A 26,490-nucleotide genomic window follows, 5' to 3' on the forward strand; every position below is an offset into this window, starting at 1 on the left:
AGATCTCTTCGGCAGACTGAAGGGGGTTGGACTAAGTTCCCTGCTGGGCACTTTCCTTGATGAATGTATGACTACCGGGAGTGCTCGTCCCAGTTTTGACAATGTCTTAAGCACCAGCCCACAGTTTGGTTACCACGTTTGCATGGAGAAGATATCAATCCTTCTTTCGACACACTGTATACTGTCGTGTAAGCAGCGCACGTCCTTCAACGCGGACTCAATTGCTGGCTGACAGTACTCAGTCGCCATCAAGCCGGCGGGTTTACGCTGATCTGATTTAGATTTCCCTGTTGTACTGGTGTTGTTCTAATGGCAGTTTCCTGACGAAGAGAGTCCCTGGTAAACTGGAGACTGATAAGTGCCACTTTTATAATGTGTAACTACACATATAGGTAGGTAATGTGTCACGCCCCTTTTTGTACAAATAGCATTGCACACATACAATATACACACACTATTGAATGTACACCCACATGTAACACAAACACAACACCCACAACCACCACACAAAAAAAAAGACGAGTCAATACAGGTGTGTTCATTTAGAAATGATAAGTTGTAAAATGAACACTAATGCATCACATAAGAATAAGATTGCATGGAAGGGCAATGTAAAAATACATGATGATAAAGGAAATGTTTACACATGATTCATAATAAAACGTGTGTGCAAACCTTACCTTTGATACCGGCGACAATAGAGTAGATTAGTGTTGTGGTCAAGTTGTTGCAGCAAAGGAGGTACTTGGACAATGGGGTTTAGGACAGCAACGGTAGTGGGAAACAGAAAAAAAGGATTTTTTTTCCTCCTTTCCTTCGAATCCGTCTACTCAAGTATAGGGGTATCCCTGCCACAGTTGTCCCAATGGAAAGGCACATTGTTACTAGGCCAGTTGTAATACTGGCTGGACTCCCTCCAACAGCCGCTTTTGGCTATGGTGCAGTCAATGCGTGAGGGAAATCCTGGCAGAGCCTGCAGCCCTTGGACGGTCTTTCAGCCACAGACCAGCCAACATCTAAATTGAGTGGGCGGACCGCCAAGTAGGAGGGCGGTGAAACCATCAAAAAAGTGCCAGAGGGAACAGATCCGCCAAGATCTAAATCAAGCCTCAAGTCTCTTCAAAATTAAAAAAAGTGTATTTCATTAACATGCAAATTAATTTTACCTTAGTACATCAGATTATATATGTGCATTCAGAAGAATTTTTCAAACTGGTAGTTTTCAAAAATGAACGGAGAAACATTCATGCCTACACCCACCTTGACAACAATGCCAAAAGTGAACTATGAAGCAAGTCAGTTGTCACATAGAACCTTGTGGGTGGTCAGGGTTATTATTATGCATGGAAAGCATTATAGTTTATTAAATCAAACACAAGAGGTGGTTTTGTACAGTGCATATCCTGAACTCATGTATTTCAAGGTGCTCTTATATATCATAATAAAAAAAGGAGGCAAAGTGAAATTAGACAATTGTCTAGGATCACACAATTTGGTGTAGTGGGAATGTCAGGATTAATCCCAGGTTTTATGGTTTCACATTGTGCAATTCTATTTAATTCTAATTCAATAGTCAAGTAACTTCATTTTAACATTTGAATCGCCCAAGCTAGGGATAGCGCCCACCATAACCCCTCTCCTAACAATGCCCCACTCGCACCATGTTGGCATCAATGCTGCTCTCGGGCACACTACAGACCATATTTTGTGGCCCCTGGGAAAAATTTGCGAGTAACCATGAACTAATGCCGCCCTGGAAAATCTGCACCTCATATACAAGTCTTGTTCATTCAGTTTGACTATGCCCATCTTTCACCTATACATCCAATTTTAATCCTTTGCTCATTTACCTTCCAGTTGCATAGGCAGCAGCCATTGCCCTTTATTGTGCAATACTTTAGCATTTATAAAGTGCATCATACCCCTGACGAGGCCATGAACTTTCTTTGTAGTTATCTGTGAAGGTTTTTGTAATGTCTTTTAAACCTTGTTATTTTTTTTGCAGAAAATGCTAACTTTGCCTTTTTTTCCCTTCATTTGGAATTTTGCAAAGTGGTTTTTTGTGTGAATTTTCTGCACTTTTCCTAAAGTCTTAGTAGGTGCCCTTTTAACTGGAAAAAAATGTATCCCAGTTAATCTACTCGCTATGCTGCATTAAGCAGGTTAGTTTACATGGGTGGTTTACTTTGTAATAGAAAGATTAGTCGCGATCAGTCCATCCCTATAAGCAGAAAACGTTACCAACCATCCTCTAAGTCCGGGGATGCTGAATTACCTCTACGTCCCTCGTCCTCGACCCAGTCATCACTAATGAGGTATTCCACGAGACAGGAAACAAAACAGGAAACGCTTTTTAGGCTCCACCCACTCTCCCGTCAGGGGCTATAAGAACCTAGCCAACCAAAAGCACATCCTGTTTTGTTTCCTGTCGGTGGACCTGACGGGGACGCTGGGGTTGGTGCCGGGCCCTTACCTGCTTCATGTTGCTGTTGTCCTGTGGTGTCCTCCTCTGCTGGGCTTTGGGGGCGCTGCTGGACCTCCGTGGGACTTCTTTGAGTCGGGCTGCTGGGCTTCCTGGACTCTTTAGGTTCCTGGTTGCCGGTCCTGCTGGGCTGTGCTGGCTTCCTCTGGTTCCTGCTCCTGTTGCTCCTTCACTCTCAGGTTTGGATCTTCATTTCTTGCGCTGTTGGAGCGCCCGTGTTGGGGTCTGGGCGCTGCCTGTTGCTTTTTTTGTTCCTGTGTTTTCGCTGGGAGAGCGCCCGGTTTGGTGTCCGGGCGCTCTGTGGGCTTCTTTCCCGTTTTTCATCCGGGCGGGACCTTTGTTTGCTGTACACCCGCCGACGTGAGCTCGGGTGTTTCTTTCTCCGCTTTACGTTGGAGCGCCCGGGTGGGGGTCCGGGCGCTCGTTGCCGTTCTTGGCTTGGGTTGGAGCGCCCGGGATGGGGTCCGAGCGCTCAAAATTTCTTTGGGCCGCCTTCAGTTCGAGCGCCCGGGTTGGGTCCGGGCGCTCAATGTTTTCTTGGCAGGCCTTTCGTTGGAGCACCCGGGATGGGGTTCGGGAGCTCGATATTCCTTTGCCCGCATTACAGTGAGCGCCCGGGATGGGGTCCGGGCGCTCGCTGTTCCTTGGACCACATTTCGTATGAGCGCCCGGGATGGGGTCCGGGCGCTCGTTGTAGGCGAGATAACGCACCCTCAGGCGGCATCTCTTCAGGACTTGTGACGGATTTCAACGCAGTCCCGGTGCACGAGAACGAGGGCTACGCTCGTTGTTTCCTTGGCCCGCTTTTTGATTGGTGCGCCCAGGATGGGGTCCGGGCGCTCCGTTTTCTCGCTTCTTTGGGCGCTCGGGGTGGGGACCGAGTGCCCCTTCTTTTGAGGGTGGTGGTCGCAGCGACCGGGTGGGCTCCGGTTGAGCTGCAGGCCTGTTCTGCCTTTGGCGGCCACACACTGCATTGTTTTCTATAGTCCTGTTCTGGCCACGCCCCCTTTTGCCTCACTTTCGATTCTGCTGGGTGCTGGGGGGGGGCGGAGTTTGTCTTGGTTCTTTTTTCTTCATAAAGAGGGGGTTGGTCATTTCTCTGCTGCCGTGTTGGTCTTGCTGGATTGATTGCTGTTCCTTGCTCGCTGCTGCTTCTTTATAGGGAAACATCATAGAAAGCGGAGGCATGTGTCTCCTGTGTCCTCTTCTTCTTCTCCTCCGAACAGTGGGGATCCTGCACCTGCGGGGAAGCATCCCAGGTTGGATGAGGACCGGTTGAAGCGTCTGATTTTGGAGACTTTATCTGACCTTAAGTCCTCCAAGAAATCTGCTGGCGGTCGTTCTGGTGGGGGTGCGACCCTTTATTCTGACATTTCCTCTTCTGGGTCCTCTGATGATGCTTCTTTGGGTGCGGTGGATCTGAAGGGGAAGTATATCTCCAGGGAGCTGTTGCCGGACTTACTTTCTCATGTGTATGAGAACATGGGGTTTCCGGATGACGCTGTGGCCGGTACTTCATCGGATGCTGTTCTGCCGCAGTTTCGGAAGCCTGTTGCGACTTCACTTCCTAATCATCCATTTGTGATGGATGTGCTCTTGAATGAGTGGAAGGACCCTGATCATATTATGTTGCCGCGCTTCATGTCGAAGCTTTACCCTTTGAAGGACATGGAGGAGTCTTTTTCTGAGTCTGTGCATGTGGACTCCATTGTCGCTACTTTGGTTGGCTGTCCTTCCATGGCTGATGATAACATTCTTCGCGATGGTGTGGATAAGAAGATTGACTCTGCTTTACGCAAGTCCTATGCTGGTTCTCACCTTGCCATACGTTCTGGAATCTACGGTGCTTATGTGGCTCAATCACTCTTGACTGACTTTAAGACTTTATTTTCAACTATGCAGGAGGGTGGCTGCTGTCCAGATTTGCTGGAATCGATGGAGCGTCAGGCCGAATTTCTTTTGGATATTGCTTTTGATTCTGTGCGTGCTTCTGCTCTGTCTTGTGGTTCCTCTATCGCTGCCCGTCAGAATCTGTTGTTGAAGGGTTGGAATACTGATGCCGCCCAGAGGTCCATGGCCTTACGTTTGCCCTTCACCGCCCTCGTCTCTTTGGGGACGCTCTTGAAGATAGGCTGCAAAAAGTGTTCAAGGAGCGCAAACATTCTTTTTCCTTCCGGAGGCAGCCTTCCCGTAAGGATTTTTCCTTTTCTCGGGCCAAGACCTTTCGCCAGCCTTCCAGGTTTCAGCAGTCTTCCTTTAGGGGTTCCAGGGGTACAGGACGTGGTTTCCCTCGGAAATTCCAGAAGAAGCCTCCTCGTGATGCTGGACCTGGACCGCAGCTTTTCTGACTATGCCTCTCCGGTCGTGGGTCCCGCTGGAGTGGCGCCCGCGGTTGGTGGGAGATTGAGGTTGTTCCTTCCAGCTTGGCGTCTGTCGACCTCCGATCAGTGGGTACTGGATGTCCTGGACCGGGGGTATCGGATCGAGTTCCTGACCCCTCCTCCTCCTTCGGGTGTGGTGCGGACTCCGACTCCCTTGTGCCGCTCCCGTCGCCAGTCCTTGAGGGACGGTGTTCAGGCCCTATTTTTGAAGGACACTATTGTTCCCGTTCCAAGGTTGGAGTGGGGTCTGGGGACCTATTTGGTTGTTTTCCTGGTTCCGAAAGTGACAGGGGGGTTTCGGATTGTCATCAATTTCCGGAGTCTGAACCGGTTTGTGAGGAAGATCCCGTTCAAAATGGAGACTTTGCAGCGAGTGGTTCCTCTGATTCAGGCAGGCTGGGTGTTCGCTACTCTGGATCTCCAGGACGCCTACCTTCATGTGCCGGTGGCTCGGGAGGATCAGATGCTCCTGCGTTTCTGCCTGGAGGGACATCATTGGCAGTTCTGTGTCCTTCCGTTTGGTCTCCGGTCCGCTGCCCGGGTGTTCACCAAGGTGGTTGCTCCATTGGTGGCCCTTCTTCACCTCCGGGGGGTGTCGGTGTTCCCCTACCTGGACGATTAGCTGCTCCAGGCTCCTTCCCCGGAGGTCATGTCTCAGCACCTTTCCTTGACCATTCTTACGCTAGAAAGTCATGGGTTCCTGGTGAGTTTTCCGAAGTGCCAACTCCTTCCTGCGACTCGCCGGACTTTCATTGGGGCCGTCTTCGACTCGGTCCTGGGCAAGGTGTTCCTGCCGGATTCCCAGATTCAGCGTCTTCAGTCCCTGTTGCGGATCTTGTTGTCCCAGGCTGCGGCCCCCCTTCCTCAGTGGCTCGAGGTTCAGGGTCATATGGCCGCTACTGTCTTCACGGTGCCCTGGGCCAGGGTTCATCTTCGGCCTCTGCTGTGGCATGTTCAGCGTTGGGTGCCGTTTCCGGTTCGGGACTATGCTCTGTCTGTGCCTGTGTCTTTGGGGGTGGTGTCTGCTCTACAGTGGTGGCTGTATTCCGCAAATCTCTCGAAGGGGATGTGGATTCGCCTACCGCCTCCTTTGGCGTTGACGACGGATGCCAGTGCGTCCGGTTGGGGGCCCACGCTGGGGCAGTGGTCTGTTCAGGCTCGTTGGCTCCGGGTGGAGTCCCATCGCTCGTCCAATTGGAGGGAACTGTCTGCTGTGGCCAGGGCTCTTCGTTTCTTCCACTCCCGTCTGCTGGGGTTCAATGTCCTGGTGATGTCGGACAACTCCGTGACTGTGGCTTACATCAACCACCAGGGCAGTACTCGCAGCCCTTCCTTGAATCTGGTGGCCTGTGCGAATGCGGGTTGGGCGGAGTGTCATCTTCTGGCTCTCTCTGCTCAGCATATCTGGGGGGTGGACAATGTGGTGGCGGACGCCTTGAGTCGCAGGTTTCCGTCTTCCCTCTCCCTGTGTCTCTCCCCCAGGGTGTTCCGGTTGCTCTGTCGGAGGTTCTGGACTCCCCTGCTGAACTTGTTTACCTCCCGGACGGATGCTCAACTCCCCCTGTTTTGTTCTCGGACCCCTGAGTTGGGTGCTTGGGGGGTGGAGGCGTTGTCTCTTCGGTGGCCCCCTTGGTTGCTGTACGCCTTCCCCCCCTTCCCCCTGATTCCTGCCTTCTTGCTTAAGGTCCAGAGGGTGGGTGCCTGGGTGGTGGCGGTCTTGCCTCACTGGCCGCGGAGGGCCTGGTTCCCGTTGTTGTTGAGCCTGGCGGTGGGCCCTCCTTGGATTCTTCCACGTTATCCGTCTCCCCTGAGGTCCCCCTCCCCTTCTCTCCTGGTCCCTCTCACCTTGGCGGCTTGGAGGTTGAACGGCTGTCGCTTGAAGTCCGGGGTTTGCCTGATCACCTCATCACTGTGATGAAGAGGTCCCGTAGGGGTTCCACTTTGTCCTCCTACTCTAAGCATTGGGCTTCTTTCTCCTCCTGGTGTGCGGGGCTTGGTCTCTCTCCTGATTCTTGTCCTATCGCTGCTATTCTGCAGTTTTTCTTGGATGGGTATCAGAAGAATTACGCTTTGTCTACTCTGAGGGGGCAGTGGGCTCCTCTTCGGGCTTTCCGGGATCCTGATTCTCTGCCTTCTTCGGATGGTTTGTTGGTTTCCCGTTTGTTCCGGAGTTTCTCTCTGTCCTCTCCTTCTTCGCGCTCTCCGGTTCCTCCTTGGGATCTCTCTTTGGTCTTGGGTGCTCTGCAGTCTGCTCCTTTTGAGCCCTTGGAGTCGGTGGACCTTAAGTTCCTCTCTTTTAAGGTGGCGTTTTTGGTTGCTGTAACTTCTGCTCGGCGGTTGGGTGAACTCACTGCCTTACGTTGTTCTCCTCCCTTTTTGCGTTTCTTGGATGACGCGGTGGTCCTTTCTTTGGATCCTGGTTTTGTTCCCAAGATTCGTTCACGGTTTCATTGCTCTCAGAAGTTGATTCTTCCTTCTTTCTGTCCTTCTCCTTCTTCGCTGCTGAGTTGTTGCTTCACTCTTTGGATGTGCGGCGTGCTTTGTCCCTTTATGTTGCCCGGTCTGCGGTGTTCCGTTCTTCTGACTCCCTTTTTGTGACTTTTGGTTTGGCTGGTTGGGGTAAGGCTGCGTCTCGGCTTACTCTGGGTCGCTGGATCAAGTCTGTTATTTCTTTGGCTTATCAGGGATCTGGTTTGCCTTGTCCTTCTGGCGTTCAGGCCTGGTCCACTAGAGGAGTATCTGCTTCCTGGGCTGCTTTTCATGGGGTTTCCCTTGATGAAATCTGTCGGGCTGGGACGTGGGCCTCTGAGTCTACTTTTGTGAGGCACTATCGCCTGAAATGTGCTCTGTCTGACCGGACAAATTTTGGCAGTGGTGTGTTGCGTGCGGTGGAGGTTGTTCCTCCTCCCCGATTCTGTGTTTTTCAATAAACTGTCTTTTGCTGCACGCCTTTTTGTGTTCGGTTTCTGTTTTCTGTGTGGTTTGCCAAAGGCCTGTTGCTGGGGGTGCTTTGGTATGCCTAATTAGTGATGACTGGGTCGAGGACGAGGGACGTAGAGGTAATGCTATGATTACTTACCGGTAATCCCCATTACTCTTAGTCCTACTCGTCCTCAACCCAGTCATACTTCCCGCCCGCCCTCCCTGATCAGACCTTTGTTGTTTGGTATGTCAGGATGTGCTTTTGGTTGGCTAAGTTCTTATAGCCCCTGACGGGAGGGTGGGTGGAGCCTTAAGAGCGTTTCCTGTTTTGTTTCCTGTCTTGTGGAATACCTCATTAGTGATGACTGGGTCGAGAACGAGTAGGACTAAGAGTAATGGGGATTACCGGTAAGTAATCATAGCATTACTTGCGTGCTGACAGAAGGTGTTCACGAACCTCAATATACAAACAGACACGTGCCAAGGGTAAAACAAAGAGCACATACAGCAAACACGCACTTAATAGCTTCCTTCAAACCCCGTCCCACTGCATCTGGCACAGACACGTTGAAAAACAAGTAGCCATGAGGTAATAATGAATCAGTGAGACATACGAAATCTATGTTTCCTCGCCAATGACAGCCCACAACAAATGAGTTACCAGCAACAACATGTTTGAATCAGAAAACGGCATTCTTTGCGGTAGCTCTGGAAACCGGTTTTTCCTACCAAAGGTATGAGGAAACATTTGTGCGAAATTGAATTCTTTCGAATTACATGTGGGCCAGAAGACCATGGAGTGTTAAAATAAAAGCGGGTGACCTGGGCTCCTTCTGGGGGTGGGAGTCGTCGTCCTGGCACGGGTGGGACAGCGGAACCACATTCCTGGCAGAAGCGAGCGAACGGGTCTGATGGGCGGGGCGCTAAGCACTGGGCACACCTAGAAACAGAAGATGCACACGGTCAGTCATCGAATAATAAATAGGGCATGAGCACAGTCCATAACAGTTTATTTTCGAAGGCTTACCAGGGACTTCAAGACCTGAAGGGTGTGAGAGCAGACATCAAACATCTGTAAATGACCCCCACTGTTTATGTAAATAGCATGTGACGGATGCTCCAAAGCACACGGGGACTTAGAAAAATGTAACAGTGTGTTCTTCTGTGCATCTCTCCTCTATAGATGAAGTCAAAACAAACATCCTGAAACCACTTTGATGACTTGTTTTACTAAAGACACCCATCGAGTGAAATCTACTCCTGTAACCCGTATCACTTTCCGCTTTGTAGATAGACTGTGCCTCTAACTGCCCCCCCCCACCCCCCCCCCCCCACCCCCCCACACACACACACACACACACAGGGTAAGACTCTCCTCCTGCACTCTTCCCTCACATAGGCCTCAAAGTCACAGGAAAAAGTAATCTTTGTTGGCCATTATTGATTGAGTTCACACAGCCGACAGGCTAGGAAGGCCATTCATTACATTCATTTTCTAATATGTATTTCCACTACGTATTACAAGTAAAAGACGTCGAAAAAAGCAGAGTAGGTCTAGGGCTTGCGACGGAGAATCACTAAAACGAAGCCATCCCTTCATTCACATAAAAAAGGATTAGAAGGACCCCATTAGAAACTTTCCGTTTTCGGCGTTAACTCTCAAGGCAGGCGGTATGTGCCCTTAGCCAACGGTGCCAAAATATGCAAACAGGGGTGCCTATTTGTTAGACAAGCATTTGCAATGCAATAGGTCTCGCATTAGCAAGAGTTTAAGCTATTGGCATTGTAAATGACAATGCCTTTTAGTTCTCTGTCTTGATAACTAACACATAAATAAAAGGCATCATCATTTAGAATGCCAATAGCTCAAACTCTTGCTAATGCGAGACCTATTGCTTGGAGAGTGAAAGCGGGCATGGCGCCTCAATGCTGCAGGACAGCATGTCGGGCCAGCAGAAGGAGAAACTCATTAAAGAAATAGTGCTTACAGACGTAGCATGTAACAACCGAAGTAAAAAGGCTAGTCTTCATGGGAGGTTACAAATTTAGAGAAGGCGGTACTAAGGAGGGACTAACAAGCCTTTTAACGAATCAGAAGTCAGCATTTACGAAGGGCAATGACACAAGCCAATGACAACATTTTCAGGGAGTGGACAGGGCTTCAAGTCCATACTCTAATACAGCATGCCTCGCAGAGCAGCACATGCGCTGGCCAGGCTCGACTTAAAAACTAATTAAAGGGGGAGAGTAGGGAGCAAAAATCAGGAGAACAAGAGAGCTGCGAAAGAGTGAGAGAAGCAAGAGTGAGCAGGAGGTGCAGTTAGGAGGCTGGGTGATCAAGATATGGTTCCTTCAGGAAGGGACAAGCTCAGAATTATGTATGAAGAAATTAGGAAAAGTTACAGTGGAGTGTGCAAAAGAAGATAAAATCATTCTTACTCTAGGTCCTGGCAACCATAAGAAAATATTGACACAATCAGAACCCTTACTGCATCTTTGGCTCATTATGCTTCCCACAATTCAAAGCAATTTCATCTAACCCACTCAGCTCATGCGGTTTAGAGCCTTGCTTCAACTTATACCAAACAATCCCTGGGAAGACATATTTTTACACACATTTCTACTGTTTTTACATATTTCTATTGTTTTTAAACAGTCTGTAAGACACTATAAAATACCAACATATGTAAACAAGTGCAGCACCCCTTTGTGACTGTATTTACAATCTGAGCCTTAAAGTCAGATTACTTCCTTTTACACTGTCCATGGTCCTTTCCACTGTTCCTCTCAGACCATCCTCATGTTCAAAGTTAACATAGTTAAGGCCACTAGAATCATACAATTCGCTGACTGTGGCACTTCCCTCATTAATAGAGATGTACCAGACTTGGCACATTAAAATCTGGCATTTGATACAAAATGTGCTGCTTTTACAAAAAAAATGTTTCTTGCTCAAATGGATAAAAAAAAAAAATCACTAAAACAATGCCACGCAGGGCTGCACAGTGGCACCAGCCCCTATACTTAGGTAACTGGTTGCCTTTCAATTGCCCTTTATTGATACTTTGCAAATAGGATCTTCTGCTGGCCTTAGCCCTCGACACAAAGTTTTTCCAGGCATATTAGATTTGTTTTTGTCACTAATAACATTTGCAGATCATACACAACAAACGAAATTGTCTTTTGCAGTTATTTTTGAGTTAATTAGTTGCCACATCATTTAAGGAAAGTAAGCAAATACTGATGGTTTCTTCAATCTGTCAGAACCACAGAACAAAACGAGGTAAAATACTCGCTTCTGAGCAGTGACGGATATTAATTACACTGACGCTCTTCCTTGCCTGGGGAGTAGGAAAAATAGACTTTTTATAGAAACATAATCCTAAAGTTACACTTGTCTCAGGCCTCCTCAGCACCCACGGAAAATACTTCCGCCTCTCTTACCAGGCCAGCAGCACTGTGTGTCTGCCTGTGACCGCTGGTCTTTGCTGAATAGCAGCATACATAGTTTGTGAAACCAGTTTTGATTAGCTATTTTTGTAGCAACGTACTCTGAAGGCGGCTGAGTCAAATCATGTGGGCTGGTGTTTATTTAATTACAGCACAGATGGCAATGACAAGTTGTGTGACAAGCACTACACCCACCGCACTTCTCCCAGGTATATTTTGTTAAGTCAAAACTGCCACGATGTTTTGCTGCCTCTAATGGAGGAGTTCACCGTTCAATGCCCCACAGCCTCTGTGAGTGGCACAGAAAAACATCAATCACATACTGCCTGAATCAGCCCACACAAAACGTCAAAGTAGTCAACAGTAAAAAACACTAAGAAGAGACAAGCGGAAAACATCTGAGTCTTGTGCCGCGTCCAACACCAAGCCCCCTCAACACGTCCCCATCGCTACAAAATCCTATAGTTTGATGGATGCAGGGACTTAATAAAAGCAACACACATACAAATAAAATTAATGTGATACAATCCACAAATGCGCCGCTGCAACTGGCATTCTTTGTGGGAGATAGGCGTTATCATAGCAAGGCGCCAAAAATGAAAACATTTTCAGCAATGTGGCTGTGAACTTATCTAGCTGTTACTGGGGGTAGCATAGCCCACATAACAGCACAGAAGATGAGGAATGAGAAACATGTCCTGGACAAAACATGTTTTTCCTTACCTTGTCGATTCCAGACTCGGATATCGGTTCTCTGTCCGATCAGCTCCTTCCGCTGGAAACAGTCCCATACGTGCCCAGCCATGGGGGCTATCCAGGGTGATATGATAAATCCTGGAAACGCACACCAAACGGTTCGACATCGTGGTGCTGGAGGGGTCCTGTTCCTGTGCCGGGGGCAGGAGGGCGGCAGCTTCCCATCTCAGGGAGCAGAGCAGGAGGGGGACGGCGCAGAGAAGAAGTGCTAAAAGTGAAAGACAGCATGGCGCCCGTTCTCATAAACATTAGATGCATGGCGGCCCCTGAAGCGCCCGACATAGTAATAATAATGAAAGCGGGCGCATGGCGCCTCTGCATATTAAACTTACGTACATGGTAACCTGTGAAGCGTGCGCCATAGCGATTCAAATAAATAAATAAGCGGTGAACGAGGTGCCCACGTGCAGTGGCAGGATGTGGATCGGCAGCGCCGTTCTTTTGTTTTTGAAGGTGAACCGCGAGAGATTGTGCAATGGTAGGAAGTGGATCGGCATAGAACATGTGCGTGGCTGAGAGTGAAGCCGGCACGCATGCTAATGATGAAGTCCGGTTACATTATCAACCAGCAGTGAGTGCAGCGCACAGCTGATGGGATAGAAAACAAGGAAGTAGTCCCTAAATACAAAAATAACAGCCAGGCAGCGGAGCTAAACTGTAGTTGGTCGGTGCTGCTTCCTGCAAAACGGAAGCAAAACGGAAGTGATGTATTGCACCACCAGCCAATGAATGAGCGAGATAAGACGAGCAATGCCAGATGTAACCAATGGCAAGTGACAAAACAAATAGAAGTGCAATGGGTGGAGTTTCACCACTAATACTGAATACTTAATGCCTCGGAGAGGCAGCGCATGCGCTGCCCTATGCGAGACCTAAAAAACAATGACACAGCCAACTTTTCATAACAATGTTAAACGTCTGCAACAGGATTTTCCGTTCACTGAGCGCCACCTCGTGGCTAATATGTTAACATCTTTTACAACGAAGCAGAAGAGAACTCGAATGTAACTTAACGTGGTCGGATATTTAAAAATCTCTTACATCAATCCTCTTGACCTACTATTTCTCTGAACTACAATGCACGAACGCTGTGCAACACAACCCATGATGCGCCATTAATATTTTTGTTTACACCTGTTGACTGGTTAGATGGGCCACCAATATCGCCAAGAGTAGATCTATATTAAACTCTCAAGGTAAGGATAGTATTCCCCAATGGCTGGCCAACTGGAGATTCAAGAAACTCAGGCAGACAATAGAACATCTTTTGGTACTATGGACAATCAAAATATACAACCTGAACATATCCTTGATTCGAACCCTGAGGTATCCCCTCTGAATGTCACGATGAGCTCTTGGAATACCGCTGGGCTAAAACCAGGGGGCGCTATGGAGGAGGAGCGTTGTCCCCCATGCCAGCACCCTCCAAATCATGAAAAATAAAAGGATAATAAAACGGGTTTAAAACCCCGTTTTATTATCGTTTTATTTTCCTTTCCCGAGTCTTGGAGGCAGGGCCATAGTTCCAATATCGGCAACACACCCAACCCGCAAACACAGCAATACCATGATAAAGAACCACAAGACACATTGGTTGTTGGAGAAAACATTGCTGCAGGTTTATTTTGCATAAGAAATATGCCAACATGGTGGGTCAATTTACGGGCAGCCCCCGGTTGCTCAGGTTTACAACCGCCCGACGGATTAAGAGGGTGCCGTCATTCCTCCAGGGTCCTGCCATAAGGACTTCCTGGGGCTATTTGGCATTTGTTATGTTATGTTATGTTAAAATGCGTTTATATAGCGCTCGGCTACTCTAAAAGAGCGTCCCGGCGCTTTCCACATACAGCTACAGTGTATAACAACATAACAATAAGAGCAGAGGCGCCAAAAGAAAAGAGGAAGAGAGTCCGCTTAAACAGAAAAATTAAAAAGCCAAGTCTTCAAATTCTTTCTGAATTGAAGCAGATTGGAGGTACTGCGCAGTGCCAGTGGGAGCGAGTTCCACAGCTGGGTGGCCTTGTGGCTGAAAGAGCGCCCCCCAATCCGTGCCTTCCTCACACGTGGAACCACAACCGTGAAGAGGGATTCCGAGCGCAGTGAGCGGGCAGGACGATAAAAGGCCAATCTCTTCTGGAGATAGCCAGCACCTGAGCCGAACAAAGCTTTATGTACCAGCGTCAGGGATTTGAACATAATCCGCTTTCGGATCGGGAGCCAGTGCAGCGTCTGCAGAAGACCAGAAGCCCGTGCGCGTCTATGTAAGCCAAAAATTGCGCGCGCCGCAGAGTTCTGTGTCACCTGCAGACGCTGGACCAAATAGTCAGGAAGACCCAGAAAAAGGGCATTAGCATAATCTAGCCTGGATCCGATAAGCGCCTGCACCGTGATCCGTCTATGCTCCGCAGAGAGTAGTGGAAGAAACCTGCGGAGCATTTTCAGAACCCCGAAACAGGTGCCAGCCAGGCCAAGAACATGTGATCTAAGAGAAAGCTGGTTGTCAAGCTTAACGCCGAGATTTTTGGCCACCAAGGAAGACTGCGCCGGGGGACACATGGCGGCCGGCCACCACTGCCGCCACTCGGGATCGATGACACAGCCGAAGAATAGCACCTCCGACTTGCTGGAGTTGGCCTTTAGGCTGTTCCGTTGGAACCAGCCAAAGACCATATCCAGACAGTCCCGTACTCTCTTCCCATCAAATGGCTGATCTTTAGCACATGTGAAAAGGAGTTGCGTGTCGTCAGCGTAGGACACGATCTGGGCTCCGTAAGCCTCCACCGCAGCCGCCTGGGGGGACATAAAGATGTTAAACAATGTCGGGCTCAATACAGACCCCTGGGGAACCCCCACTCCCAATGACGGCATCTCGGCGGAGCTCTGGGACACCAAGACCGTCTGGCGGCGGCGGCCCTCTAGAAAAGATGAAAACCATCTGAACACCGTCCCCCTAAGGCCGATGTCATGAAGCCTGGCAAGGAGCGCCTCATGGGGGACGGTGTCAAAGGCCGCCGACAGGTCCAACATGACTAGCATGGCCTTGCCACCCACATCCAGGGTCTCCCTGATGATCTCAGAGACCTCCACCAACGCCGTTTCCGTACTAAAATTAGGACGGAACCCGGATTGGGATGGATGGAGCAGATTATTAGTTTCCAAGAAGCTCGACAATACACCATGCACATGCTTCTCGGTGATCTTAGCCAAGGCCGGGAGCAGTGAAATTGGCCTGTAATTGGCCAAAACCTCGGCATCAAGGCCAGGCTTTTTCAGAAGGGGGATCACCATGCCCTTTTCCAGGTGCGAGGGACACTCCCCTCCCTCAAGGAGGCATTGAGGATCGGGTTGACCAGGGGATTCACCACTGCCGCCATCCCGGCCAAAAATTTGGCAGGGCAGGGGTCAAGTGGGGAGCCAGATTTAAGACTGGCCAGCAGAGCCCGGGACATATCGCTGGAAACAGGAGGAAAGTCAGCCAGAACTGCCATAGGCAGGGACGATGTTCTGAGTCCGGCCCCACGGCCACAGCAACCCTCCGCCACGCTCTCCGAGAAGGAGGCCTGAATTGCCTTGATCTTGTCGGTGAAAAAAGTGGCAAGATCACATGCCCACACATCCGATGGAACAGGCTGGGATGAATAGGAGGAGGGGGCCGTGAACTCCTTCACAATCGTGAAGATCTCCTTACAGGAGTTTGCCGCCGCCTCAATCCTCCTAGCAAGATATTCCCGTTTGGCACCCAAAATGTCGCGATGGTAGGCCTTCACCGCCGATCTATAGGTAAGTTTGGCCTCCCCGTCATAATGAAGGCGCCAGGCCCGCTCGGCAACCTTGCATTGACTGCGAGTCAGACGCAACGCCTCAGTAAACCACGGCGCCGACTGCCGTATCACCGAGGACCGGGGGGTTCCCCTTGGTGCAAGATCGTCTAATCTCTCAGTAAGCCATAGCTGCAGGGCCTCTGTGTCTGTTTCCGGATCCCCCGAGAGGGGACAGGGATGTTCCGTGAGCGCCTGCTCCAACATATCAGGCGTCACTCTGTGCAGCGCTCTCGAGGCCGCTCTGGGCACCGTGGGGGCGCAGACGTCAGACCGCCCATTTTCCAACACGGAAAACCCAATCAAGCTGTGATCCGACCAGAGCACCGGCCGTATTTCGATGTCAACAATAGGGACAGAGGAGAACACTTGATCGAGGGTATGCCCTCTCTCATGTGTAGGCCCTGACACAAACGGTGCCAAGCCAAGCGGAGATGTAATATCCAGCAGTTTAACCCCATTCGGATCATCCGTGACATCAAGATGAAAGTTGAAATCGCCTGCCAGCAAACAATGCTGTGCAGACAGCGCCAGCTCCGAGATGGCTGTCTGGAGGTCCTCCCAGAAGGAACCCACCGGGCCAGGAGGCCTATAAACCAACAGACCCTTGAGTGCTTGAACTGGAGACAGTCTAAGCGTGAAGCCGAGGGATTCAGAGCCCTCAATGGAATTAACAGGAAGAACAGAGCAAGAAATGTTCTTCCTCACCACCACAGCAACTCCGCCCCCCCTACCCTTCGCCCTGTCTTGGCGAAAAATGTTATAGGTTGGAGGGATCGCAGTAAAGATGTCCGGATTGGACGCCTCTCCCAACCAAGTTTCGGTCAGGAGCAGGCAGAGGGGATTATCCCTGACTAGAAGATCGTAGATATACTGAGCATGTCTACCTACCGATCTTGTGTTCAACAGCAGGCAGAGATGTTTCGTATGTACTTTAGAAGCCCTAGGGGCACAGCAGAGTGACCTAGTGGGCAACCAGCCACACGCTGGGCAGCGGCGTTTGCCCTTGTGTCGACCGGGGAAAACAGAATGACACAGGCTAGATGTAGTGCGCAATGCTCGAAGCGTAGCTGAGGTATAATGTAACATACTCCCCGCTTCCGATCAGAGTCCTCAGCCGCCCCGCCGCCTCCGAGACGCTGACGAGCGCAGACGGGCAGGACTCTGGCACGACTCAGGCTAAGCGAGGGCTACCACCTGCGCGTACCGCTGCGCGGAGGAGGCGACTTTAAGTAGGCTCTCCCGTCACCCTATGCGCGCGAGTCCGCTCCAAGATGGCGTCCGCCGCTGAAAGTAATGCCCCAAGCCAAAATGGCACCCAAGATCGATCCCCGGATCCCGGACCCACCAAAGTGGTGGTGCTTGGAGGCGCAGAGTGCGCTCTTTTTAAATGCAGTGAGGGGCCAGAGGGCACGCGCTACAAACAAGCAGCAGCACGAGGCAATGCAATTAAAAGCAGGGGTAAGTGCAGCAACAAAATACAAACCCAAATACAAAACGGGACAGTTGTTAAAAACACAGCGCTAGTGCAGCGCGAGCTATGCAAAGTGGTAGGTGGTCAGGGACACCGCCACGCAAGGAGCCGCCTAAGTAGGCTCTCCCGTCACCCTATGCGCGCGAGTCCGCTCCAAGATGGCGTCCGCCGCTGAAAGTAATGCCCCAAGCCAAAATGGCACCCAAGATCGATCCCCGGATCCCGGACCCACCAAAGTGGTGGTGCTTGGAGGCGCAGAGTGCGCTTTTGTTAAATGCAGTGAGGGGCCAGAGGGCACGCGCTACAAACAAGCAGCAGCACGAGGCAATGCAATTAAAAGCAGGGGTAAGTGCAGCAACAAAATACAAACCCAAATACAAAACGGGACAGTTGTTAAAAACACAGCGCTAGTGCAGCGCGAGCTATGCAAAGTGGTAGGTGGTCAGGGACACCGCCACGCAAGGAGCCGCCTAAGTAGGCTCTCCCGTCACCCTATGCGCGCGAGTCCGCTCCAAGATGGCGTCCGCCGCTGAAAGTAATGCCCCAAGCCAAAATGGCACCCAAGATCGATCCCCGGATCCCGGACCCACCAAAGTGGTGGTGCTTGGAGGCGCAGAGTGCGCTTTTTTTAAATGCAGTGAGGGGCCAGAGGGCACGCGCTACAAACAAGCAGCAGCACGAGGCAATGCAATTAAAAGCAGGGGTAAGTGCAGCAACAAAATACAAACCCAAATACAAAACGGGACAGTTGTTAAAAACACAGCGCTAGTGCAGCGCGAGCTATGCAAAGTGGTAGGTGGTCAGGGACACCGCCACGCAAGGAGCCGCCTAAGTAGGCTCTCCCGTCACCCTATGCGCGCGAGTCCGCTCCAAGATGGCGTCCGCCGCTGAAAGTAATGCCCCAAGCCAAAATGGCACCCAAGATCGATCCCCGGATCCCGGACCCACCAAAGTGGTGGTGCTTGGAGGCGCAGAGTGCGCTTTTTTTAAATGCAGTGAGGGGCCAGAGGGCACGCGCTACAAACAAGCAGCAGCACGAGGCAATGCAATTAAAAGCAGGGGTAAGTGCAGCAACAAAATACAAACCCAAATACAAAACGGGACAGTTGTTAAAAACACAGCGCTAGTGCAGCGCGAGCTATGCAAAGTGGTAGGTGGTCAGGGACACCGCCACGCAAGGAGCCGCCTAAGTAGGCTCTCCCGTCACCCTATGCGCGCGAGTCCGCTCCAAGATGGTGTCCGCCGCTGAAAGTAATGCCCCAAGCCAAAATGGCACCCAAGATCGATCCCCGGATCCCGGACCCACCAAAGTGGTGGTGCTTGGAGGCGCAGAGTGCGCTTTTTTTAAATGCAGTGAGGGGCCAGAGGGCACGCGCTACAAACAAGCAGCAGCACGAGGCAATGCAATTAAAAGCAGGGGTAAGTGCAGCAACAAAATACAAACCCAAATACAAAACGGGACAGTTGTTAAAAACACAGCGCTAGTGCAGCGCGAGCTATGCAAAGTGGTAGGTAGGTGCACCCTTCTTCTGGTCCTGAAGAGGGTACCCCTATGTACCATTCCACCTCTGGCACTGACAACAGGCACTGAGGGGAGTGCACTCCCTTCGCTGCACATGACGGTTTGGCCGGCCTTTTCAGGCTGGCCAAACCATCATGCACAGTGAAAGTTCTCTCCAACCCAGCAACGCTGCTAGGCTGGAGAGAACAGACTCTCAGTCTGCCCTGGAGCGCAAATTGAGGGCGCACAGGCCCATCCTGAAGCTGCTCTCATGCGAGAGCAGCTTCAGGATTGGCCGTTGAGCAGGCTGGGAGCCTGTGCCTTCCGACAGAAAAAGAGAGGAGAAGTCAAGTGAGATGCGATGGAAGGCAGCAGGTAACTTTCTTTTTATTTTTTTTCAATTGAATTGTATTGTATTCAAGGGCCCCCGAGCCTTGTATAAATCTTACTTAACCCATCGAGGTTTCTACTCATAATCTGCTAAAACCGCCCCCCTACTTTAGCAAAGAAGAGACTAGAATAGCTATAGATTCTATTAATCTAGGGAAAACCCCAGGACCAGACAAAATACCAGGGGATCTCCTAAAGCAAGACTTAGAAATATGGGTACCATCAACCTACTAAGCAATGCAGTGGCATCAGGGGTCCTATTCCAGAATCATGGAAGGGGACAGTAATTGTCCCCATCCATAAGAAAGGCAGTAAAGATGACCCGGCCAATTAAAGGCTATAAGCCTAATAGATACTCTCCAAAAACTTTACACAAAACAGGTATTGAATAAACAAAATGATAGATTTTAGAGAAAGATATTTTGTTAACTTGCCATGCCGGCTTCAGAACCAAGACAAGCACGATCGACCAGATGTTTAGACTGTCATGTATAGCTTGAAAGTATGCTAGACTAAAGGCTGGGCTATTGTATGTTGCATTTATTGATTTGAAAGCCTCAGTTGATTCAATACCAAGGGATCTCCTATGGGAATCATTTTGACACCAAGGAGTACAGCAGGAGATCCTGACAGAGATAATTAGGGTCCATTAAGACAATTTTGCTAAAGTGGGATGGGGACGTGGGGAACTTACAGAGGCTATCTCTGTTAGGAGGAGAGTGAGGCAGGGTTGGGTCCTGGCCCCTACTCTCTTTTTACTATATGTGAACGATGTAGTTCAGCATTTACAAAACTGTACCCATGATTCTCTGAAATAAGAAGGGCCTCCCCATATGTGCATTAATGTTTGCAGATGACACAATTTTGTAGTTTCAGACTCTAAGGGGCTGCAAAGATTACTAGACAACTTTAACATCTATTGCAGATTAAAGGGCCTTGAAATAAATTCAAGTAAGTCCAAATATATTGCTATCAGACCACGTAAAGGTTTTAAAAATGAGATAGTGATAGATCATCCAACATTGGAGCACGTAACTAATTTCAGCTACCTTGGTATGACAATTGATTCGAAATTGTCATGGAAACACCATATAAACAGGGCTAAAATAGCCAATCTTCAAATTGCCATGCCAATTGTCAACAAGCATTTACAATGCAATGGTCTCAGCATTGTTAAAGTTAGAGCTATTGGCATTGCTCATGACATTATTTTTGTTTATGTTTTTGTTTTTAAAACATTTAAAGAAACGGCATTGTTATTTACAATGTCAATAGCTTAATCTCTCTCAAATGGTGCGTTTCAGTAAATGCAGCCTGCTACACTCTTTTAACAATTACATTGAGCCTGCACCGCAAAGATCACACCCTGAGCAGGTCACCTCTTCAGCTTTAAGAATACAGATTGGCCTATGTGTTCCGCTGCCAATAACTGTACTAAGCGCAGGGCTTTAAGTGAGCCAGGTCCTGCCGGTGGTCAGCACCAGTAGTTTTAAAAAGTAGATGCTGAGGCGAGGCTATCGGGCTCTCCATGTTTGCCCTCGCCATCAGGGTGAAACAAAATCATAACTCTGCAGCTGGAACATCCTTCACTGTCTGTGATGTAACATCAAAGAGGCTCCTTATAGTTCTTCCACAGCCTCATCCTTTCAGAACTGAAGCATTTTCAACATTATATACAACAAAGCCATAGTTGTTCCTTATTTATCTTATGCAACTAACAACCATTGACAAAGGCAATAGTCATGGCTTGTTGTAGGTGTAAGTTACATGTTGTATTATATATCTAGATACAATTAAAAAAGAGACAAAATACTAGTCGGGAAGCACACTATGCTAAGCACAGATGAGGGGCGGGTTTATAGTTTTCTTTTTTGGGTTTCATTATTTTACTGTTCTATAGGAAAATGATAATGTAGTATTCTCATGTTGTATTTTAATGTACTATGTTGTCTTGTTCCTAGCTGCTCAGTCTGTGTGAGTGTTCCGTGCGGAATGTTGGTGTGTGGGCTATGAGTGGAATGTTGGAGTGACTGGTGTCAGTGATGACAGTTGGTGGGTGGGGCTGAGCAGCTAGCAGGCTGCTCCTGGTGGGGCTGCTGATGAAGACTTACAGACTATTATGCATAGGTCTTATGCTACTTGTTACTTATTTCAATAAACCTACTTGAACCTCATCATACAGCGTGGACTACATTACTACAACTTGTGCTATGAAATCTGAGCTGAAGTGGAGTGTGAAGCACATTCAACTTATTTGCTGAAATGTAGACTGTATTATATTAAAAGAGGTGAATGTGTCACTTAAACCTATTGTCTTCCATACTAATAATGTTTGCTCCCATGAATAGCGTAACTGGAGACTGAACCTGAGACTTCCAGACTGGTGATGGGTAATAATTCAAGCTTTTGAATCCAAAATATGCCAGCTATGGAGAACTGTAGTTTCCAGGGAGAAAACGTAACAACTCTGCCAGTGTATGAAGGATGTCTAAGCTTTGTGGGATGTTCCAGGAACGTATGACTCGTGTTTTGTTTGTGTCTGTGTGTGTTGGAATGCCTCTGCAACGGTGGTCTGATATATGCTTTTCCTCTTCTGCCGAAATGCTGCATTGTGTCAGACAACCTTTTCGACGCTGTTTTCAGCACGTGTCTCGTGTGTCCACCAGATGGTGCTGATGTACAGCTTATTTGTTGCAGCGTCCTGCTGTTTCGCGAACCACCACCGAGGGTTTCAGTCTGGTGATGGTTTTTAGGTCTCGCGAGCCAAAGGCTCGAAGAGACATTTTATATGTAGGATTTTCAAAGTGCTACCCAGTCTTTTGGCTGGCCTAAACCTTGAGTGCACGATCACATGCACGTGCACAGCTGCTCCTCTGCTCATTGCATTCCCCCCTCCCTTCTCACCCAGCCCTTTGATGCTCTGCTCGATTACTTTCACTTTTCGCCGCTTTGACCCTTGCATTCCCCCCTCCCTTCTCACCCAGCCCTTTGATGCTCTGCTTGCATCTCCCTCCTCCCTGGGCGTGAAGGGAGACAGAGCCATCCTGCTTGATTAATGGCTTTGCATTCCCATGTGTTCCCGTAGTAAACATGCCCGAGGCGCCAGCCGAGCACAAGGCTCACGGAGACATTCTCTTTACCCTCGTTTTGCTTCCTAGTTAACCCACAGCATTTGTATCCTGCTCATCATCAGAGGTGTCTGGAGGGAGCCTGTTGTGTTCTTTGCACTTCGCTCCAACCCCCCATCTTGCATGTTTTAATAATTTTGAACATATTTTATCAGCGCTGCGCCCGTTTCAAGAGCGTTTCACACACTTGTCAGCAGTGAGCATAGCAGTAACTCGTAATACCTAGGCTTCCATTTTACAGCGCTGTACATTAAACGGGTGCTGCAAGATGTGTCAGTGTGACGTTTAACAGCACAAGTTGCCATTCTTGAGCTTGTCAGAAATGTAAACCTAGCACCCTGCTACTGTGGGAGCCATTCTCGGAATGCTGTGTTTGTCCACGAGTCTTATGTAATGTTTTGCTATCAAACTTGTTTACCTTTATTATAGTTCAGACCGTTAATGTTAGTCTGTCTTCAAAGCAACAAGAATGCCTCTTCTGTTTCCTCCCTCCTCTCGCTACTCTACCTCCCACCCCACTCTCTCTCCTGTTCCTCCCCCTTCCTCCAGTGCTGTGTGGGGCGCAACGGCGACAGCTTGTTTAAGCAAAGTAGCAGAAAGCGTTTTTTATTAAACATTGAAAAGTGCGCACCAGACTTAAGCATTACAGAAAAACTCCAATGTCGACTGTTAATGGACAGACAACTCCACCAGCACGAATGCATAGTTTCTTGGTAAAAAACACCTGGATAACCAGTGCGAATAGCCTGCAACATAGGGTCTTTTAAAAGTCACGCCCATTTTAATTTAACATGGTCATGAAATCGGGAGCTGTGGCAAATCTTATTCTCCCCCGAATCAAAAAGAACAACTTTGAATAAAGGACCTGTATGGGTATTTGCGAACGGTTTACAGAATGCAACCGTTTACAATCATAAAGGTATTTAACATGGATAGGAGCGACTTCCCAGGAGGTGCATGAGGGGAGCGTGGCAAGAACAACAGACGACCTCATTACCAAAAATCTTTCCAGTTCCATGTTCTTTATTCTCGGCTTTTGGCAGTTCACAATTTAAAAAAAAGGAAATTGGCAAGAAAAAATCTACAAGGGGTTCAAATTGCCTGCAAATGATCTTTAAATGTGGAGAACAGCGTGAAGGAAAAGAAAACTTTAAAGCCGACGTTGAACATCGGACTGTTGATTGTTGTTGCTAATTAAAACTAAAAAAGACTGTACAGACCTAGGGTGTGGATGGGCTTTCAGCTGCATTACAGAGGTTAACCTCAGTGATGTGGGTAGTTATAAAAGGTGATAAACATCCTCGCCTCCACACACAACGCACCCCAACACTTGTTAATTGCCCTTGTCACCCCGGAATCAGATCACAAGTGGTAGCGCTGGAATTTCAACTTTTGCCAGAAACACCCCCGAATCTGTGCTTTCCGGGACATATAACACATTCTACACCCACCCTCTGCTGTGGGTGTCATGATCTATCCGACGCACACACAGACAGCTGCGTCTCTTTTTAAATAATAATATTAGCTGTTATTACCGAACTTAGCGGTGTTGTTGTTGTCGACTAGGGCAGGATGAAACACAGCATCAGCCCTGCCCTGATTTGACCCTGTTGCGGACAGGCTACACACAGATCGCTACAGTGGGTGAATACACCCACTTGGCTTTCTCTCCACGCTATTTATGATGCTCCCTGCCATCCTCACTGTCTGTGCCTGGGTCATGCGAGTGTATTGTTCACAGGGGACTAGATAAATTGCTGTCACTGTGCAGCTCTGAGTTATTTTTATTTGAGCTGCTGTGGGATGCTGCAGAGGCCAGGCGGCATGCACAGCTCGTGAGCCTGGGAACCCCCCCTAATCCCTTCCTGTCCAGGCTCGGGCCTCTCCAAAGCTCCTCTCTATTTGAGTTTATTTGGTATACTTTTGTTTATATAGCGCTTGGAATATATCTCTGCCCAAGCAGTTTGGAGCTGCAAACATTGGCCAAGGTACCTTGGCAGTTTCACTTAAATGATTGGTTTATCTGCTTTATATAGTGCCAATGTGTTGTAGTACAGGTGCTTTGGAAAGCACATAGCCCTATGGAAATTTCAGTTGACCAGATTCAGGCGCTTTCTACAGTGCCAACATAGCAACTGAAACTATTAGGCGCCAATAAGCACTTGTGAGAGGTTTTCATTGTTAAATGTCACTTAGTTGTGCTATGTTATGCCTTATATTAGCCTGGCGTTTTAACCACTGCACAGCGCCTTGATGGCCTCTGGGCCCTTCTTTGCGATCTATAAAACTTAGATAAGAAATAAGGGATTGATTAAGGAGGTGCGTCCCTTGCAGCCAGCGTTGCTCTTTTAGTCGCAGTATGTATTCATATGTCAGTGCTAAAGGCTAAGGAATCTGAGTCTGTGAAATGACATTTCGTGTGTCACGATAGACTGTGCAGAAATTGAAGGGCTTGTTTGATTAACTCTAGCGCTACGAGGCCATTCCAGTGATAGAATATGTATAACAGCCACAATAAGTCAGTACGTTGTGTGTTGAAAGTCTTTTTCCTACATCATATTTCTGGGTACGTTCTTTATTTAAGTGCTGGTTTTACGTATCGCTGCGGGACTGCAGAGACGTATCTCTTAGTGTGCAGCAGGTGCAGTGGCACCGGCGCCCACAGTTGGGAAGGGCACCCCACCCCAGTTATGGATATTTTTGCCACCCATCAGGGGGTAGCAGGGACCGTTACCCTTACTGCCATCAGGGCCCGTGGCACTCTTGCTCGGCCATTGCAGACCCGGGGGCATCAACGTGATTTATGTTAAATGAGAAGAGAAATCGGTGGGGGAGGTGGGGAGGGCTGCCTTGACAAATAACTAACCAGTGTTTAGAAAAAAAAAACACAAAAAAATACAAAAACAAGAGGTGACAGATGGAAGACAGATTATTAGATAGAGAGAAGCATGTTTCTGCTGTAAACCAGGAGGGTGAAATACTCCTCCAAGTTAGTGGAAAAAGGCAATCAAAAACTATTTTTTGGAGTGGTCGTTCATGTTTCATAGTATTTTTCAGTTTTTGAATTGTTCTGTAGACATATAACCTCAGCAAAAGAAAACAAGCATTTGCAATGCAATAGGTCTCGCATTTGCAAAAGTTTGAGCTATTGGCATTGTAAATGACAAACCTTTTATCTATGTGTTGGTTTTGAAAACAGATAAATAAAAGGCATTGTCATTTACAATCCCAATAGCTTAAACTCTCGCAAATGCGAGACCTATTGCATTGCAAATGCTTGGTTGTGTTATGTCTGTGTTTTGTTGTGTTATGTTGTGGTGTGTTTGAGTGTGGTGGGTTATGGTCTTCAGTACATTGAACATGCAAGGGCACTTGGTGTTTTTTGAGGCGCTGCTCAAATACACTCCACATAAATGCACTCTATGCCACATTCCACCAATCAACATAAATGCACTCCACACCATGACACAATTTCACTAAGCTTAATTTCACTCAACACCACAGTTCCAGGCCACACAATTCAACTCCACACATTTCCAATACACACCACATAATTACACACAAAACCACATATTTCAACTCCACAACTCCACAATCCACAACGTACTTCCAATCCACACCATATAGTGGCACCACCTGAGCACCAAACATCACTCACCACCATCATTTTGCATCACCTAAGCATCACGTCACTCTGCCCTCTGAATCTGGCATCTGTTGATTCTGCATGCCGCACACCGCTGCACGCCGCTGCACGCCGCTGCACGCCACACACTGCTGCACGAAACACTGCTGCACGCCACACACTGCTGCACGCCGCACACTGCTGCACGCCACACACTTCTGCACGCCACACACTGCTGCACGCCGCACACTGCTGCACGCCACACACTGCTGCACGCCACACACTGCTGCACGCCACACACTGCTGCACACTGCTGCATTACTCACTGCTGCATGCTGCACGACACTGCTGCGCACAGCACACTGCTGCACGCCGCACACTGCTGCACGCCACACACCACTGCACGCCGCTGCACGCCACACACTGCTGCACGAAACACTGCTGCACGCCACACACTGCTACACGCCGCACACTGCTGCACGCCACACACTGCTGCATGCCTCACAATGCTGCACGCCGCACACTGCTGCACACCGCACACTGCTGCACTCCGCACACTGCTT

General features: G+C 48.8%; 1 protein-coding gene across 1 annotated transcript in view; it reads right to left on the reverse strand.

The window, feature by feature from the left end:
* Window positions 1-26,490, reverse strand: part of DZANK1 (double zinc ribbon and ankyrin repeat domains 1) — a 1,028,117-nt gene that overhangs the window by 682,271 nt on the left and 319,356 nt on the right. The window contains exon 8 of the mRNA XM_085611767.1: window positions 8,608-8,725. Coding sequence (XP_085467893.1) covers window positions 8,608-8,725 — 118 coding nt within the window. The remainder of the gene's footprint in view (window positions 1-8,607; window positions 8,726-26,490) is intronic.

This window comes from Triturus cristatus, chromosome 6 (genome assembly GCF_964204655.1).
Source record: "Triturus cristatus chromosome 6, aTriCri1.1, whole genome shotgun sequence".
Taxonomy (NCBI): domain Eukaryota; kingdom Metazoa; phylum Chordata; class Amphibia; order Caudata; family Salamandridae; genus Triturus; species Triturus cristatus.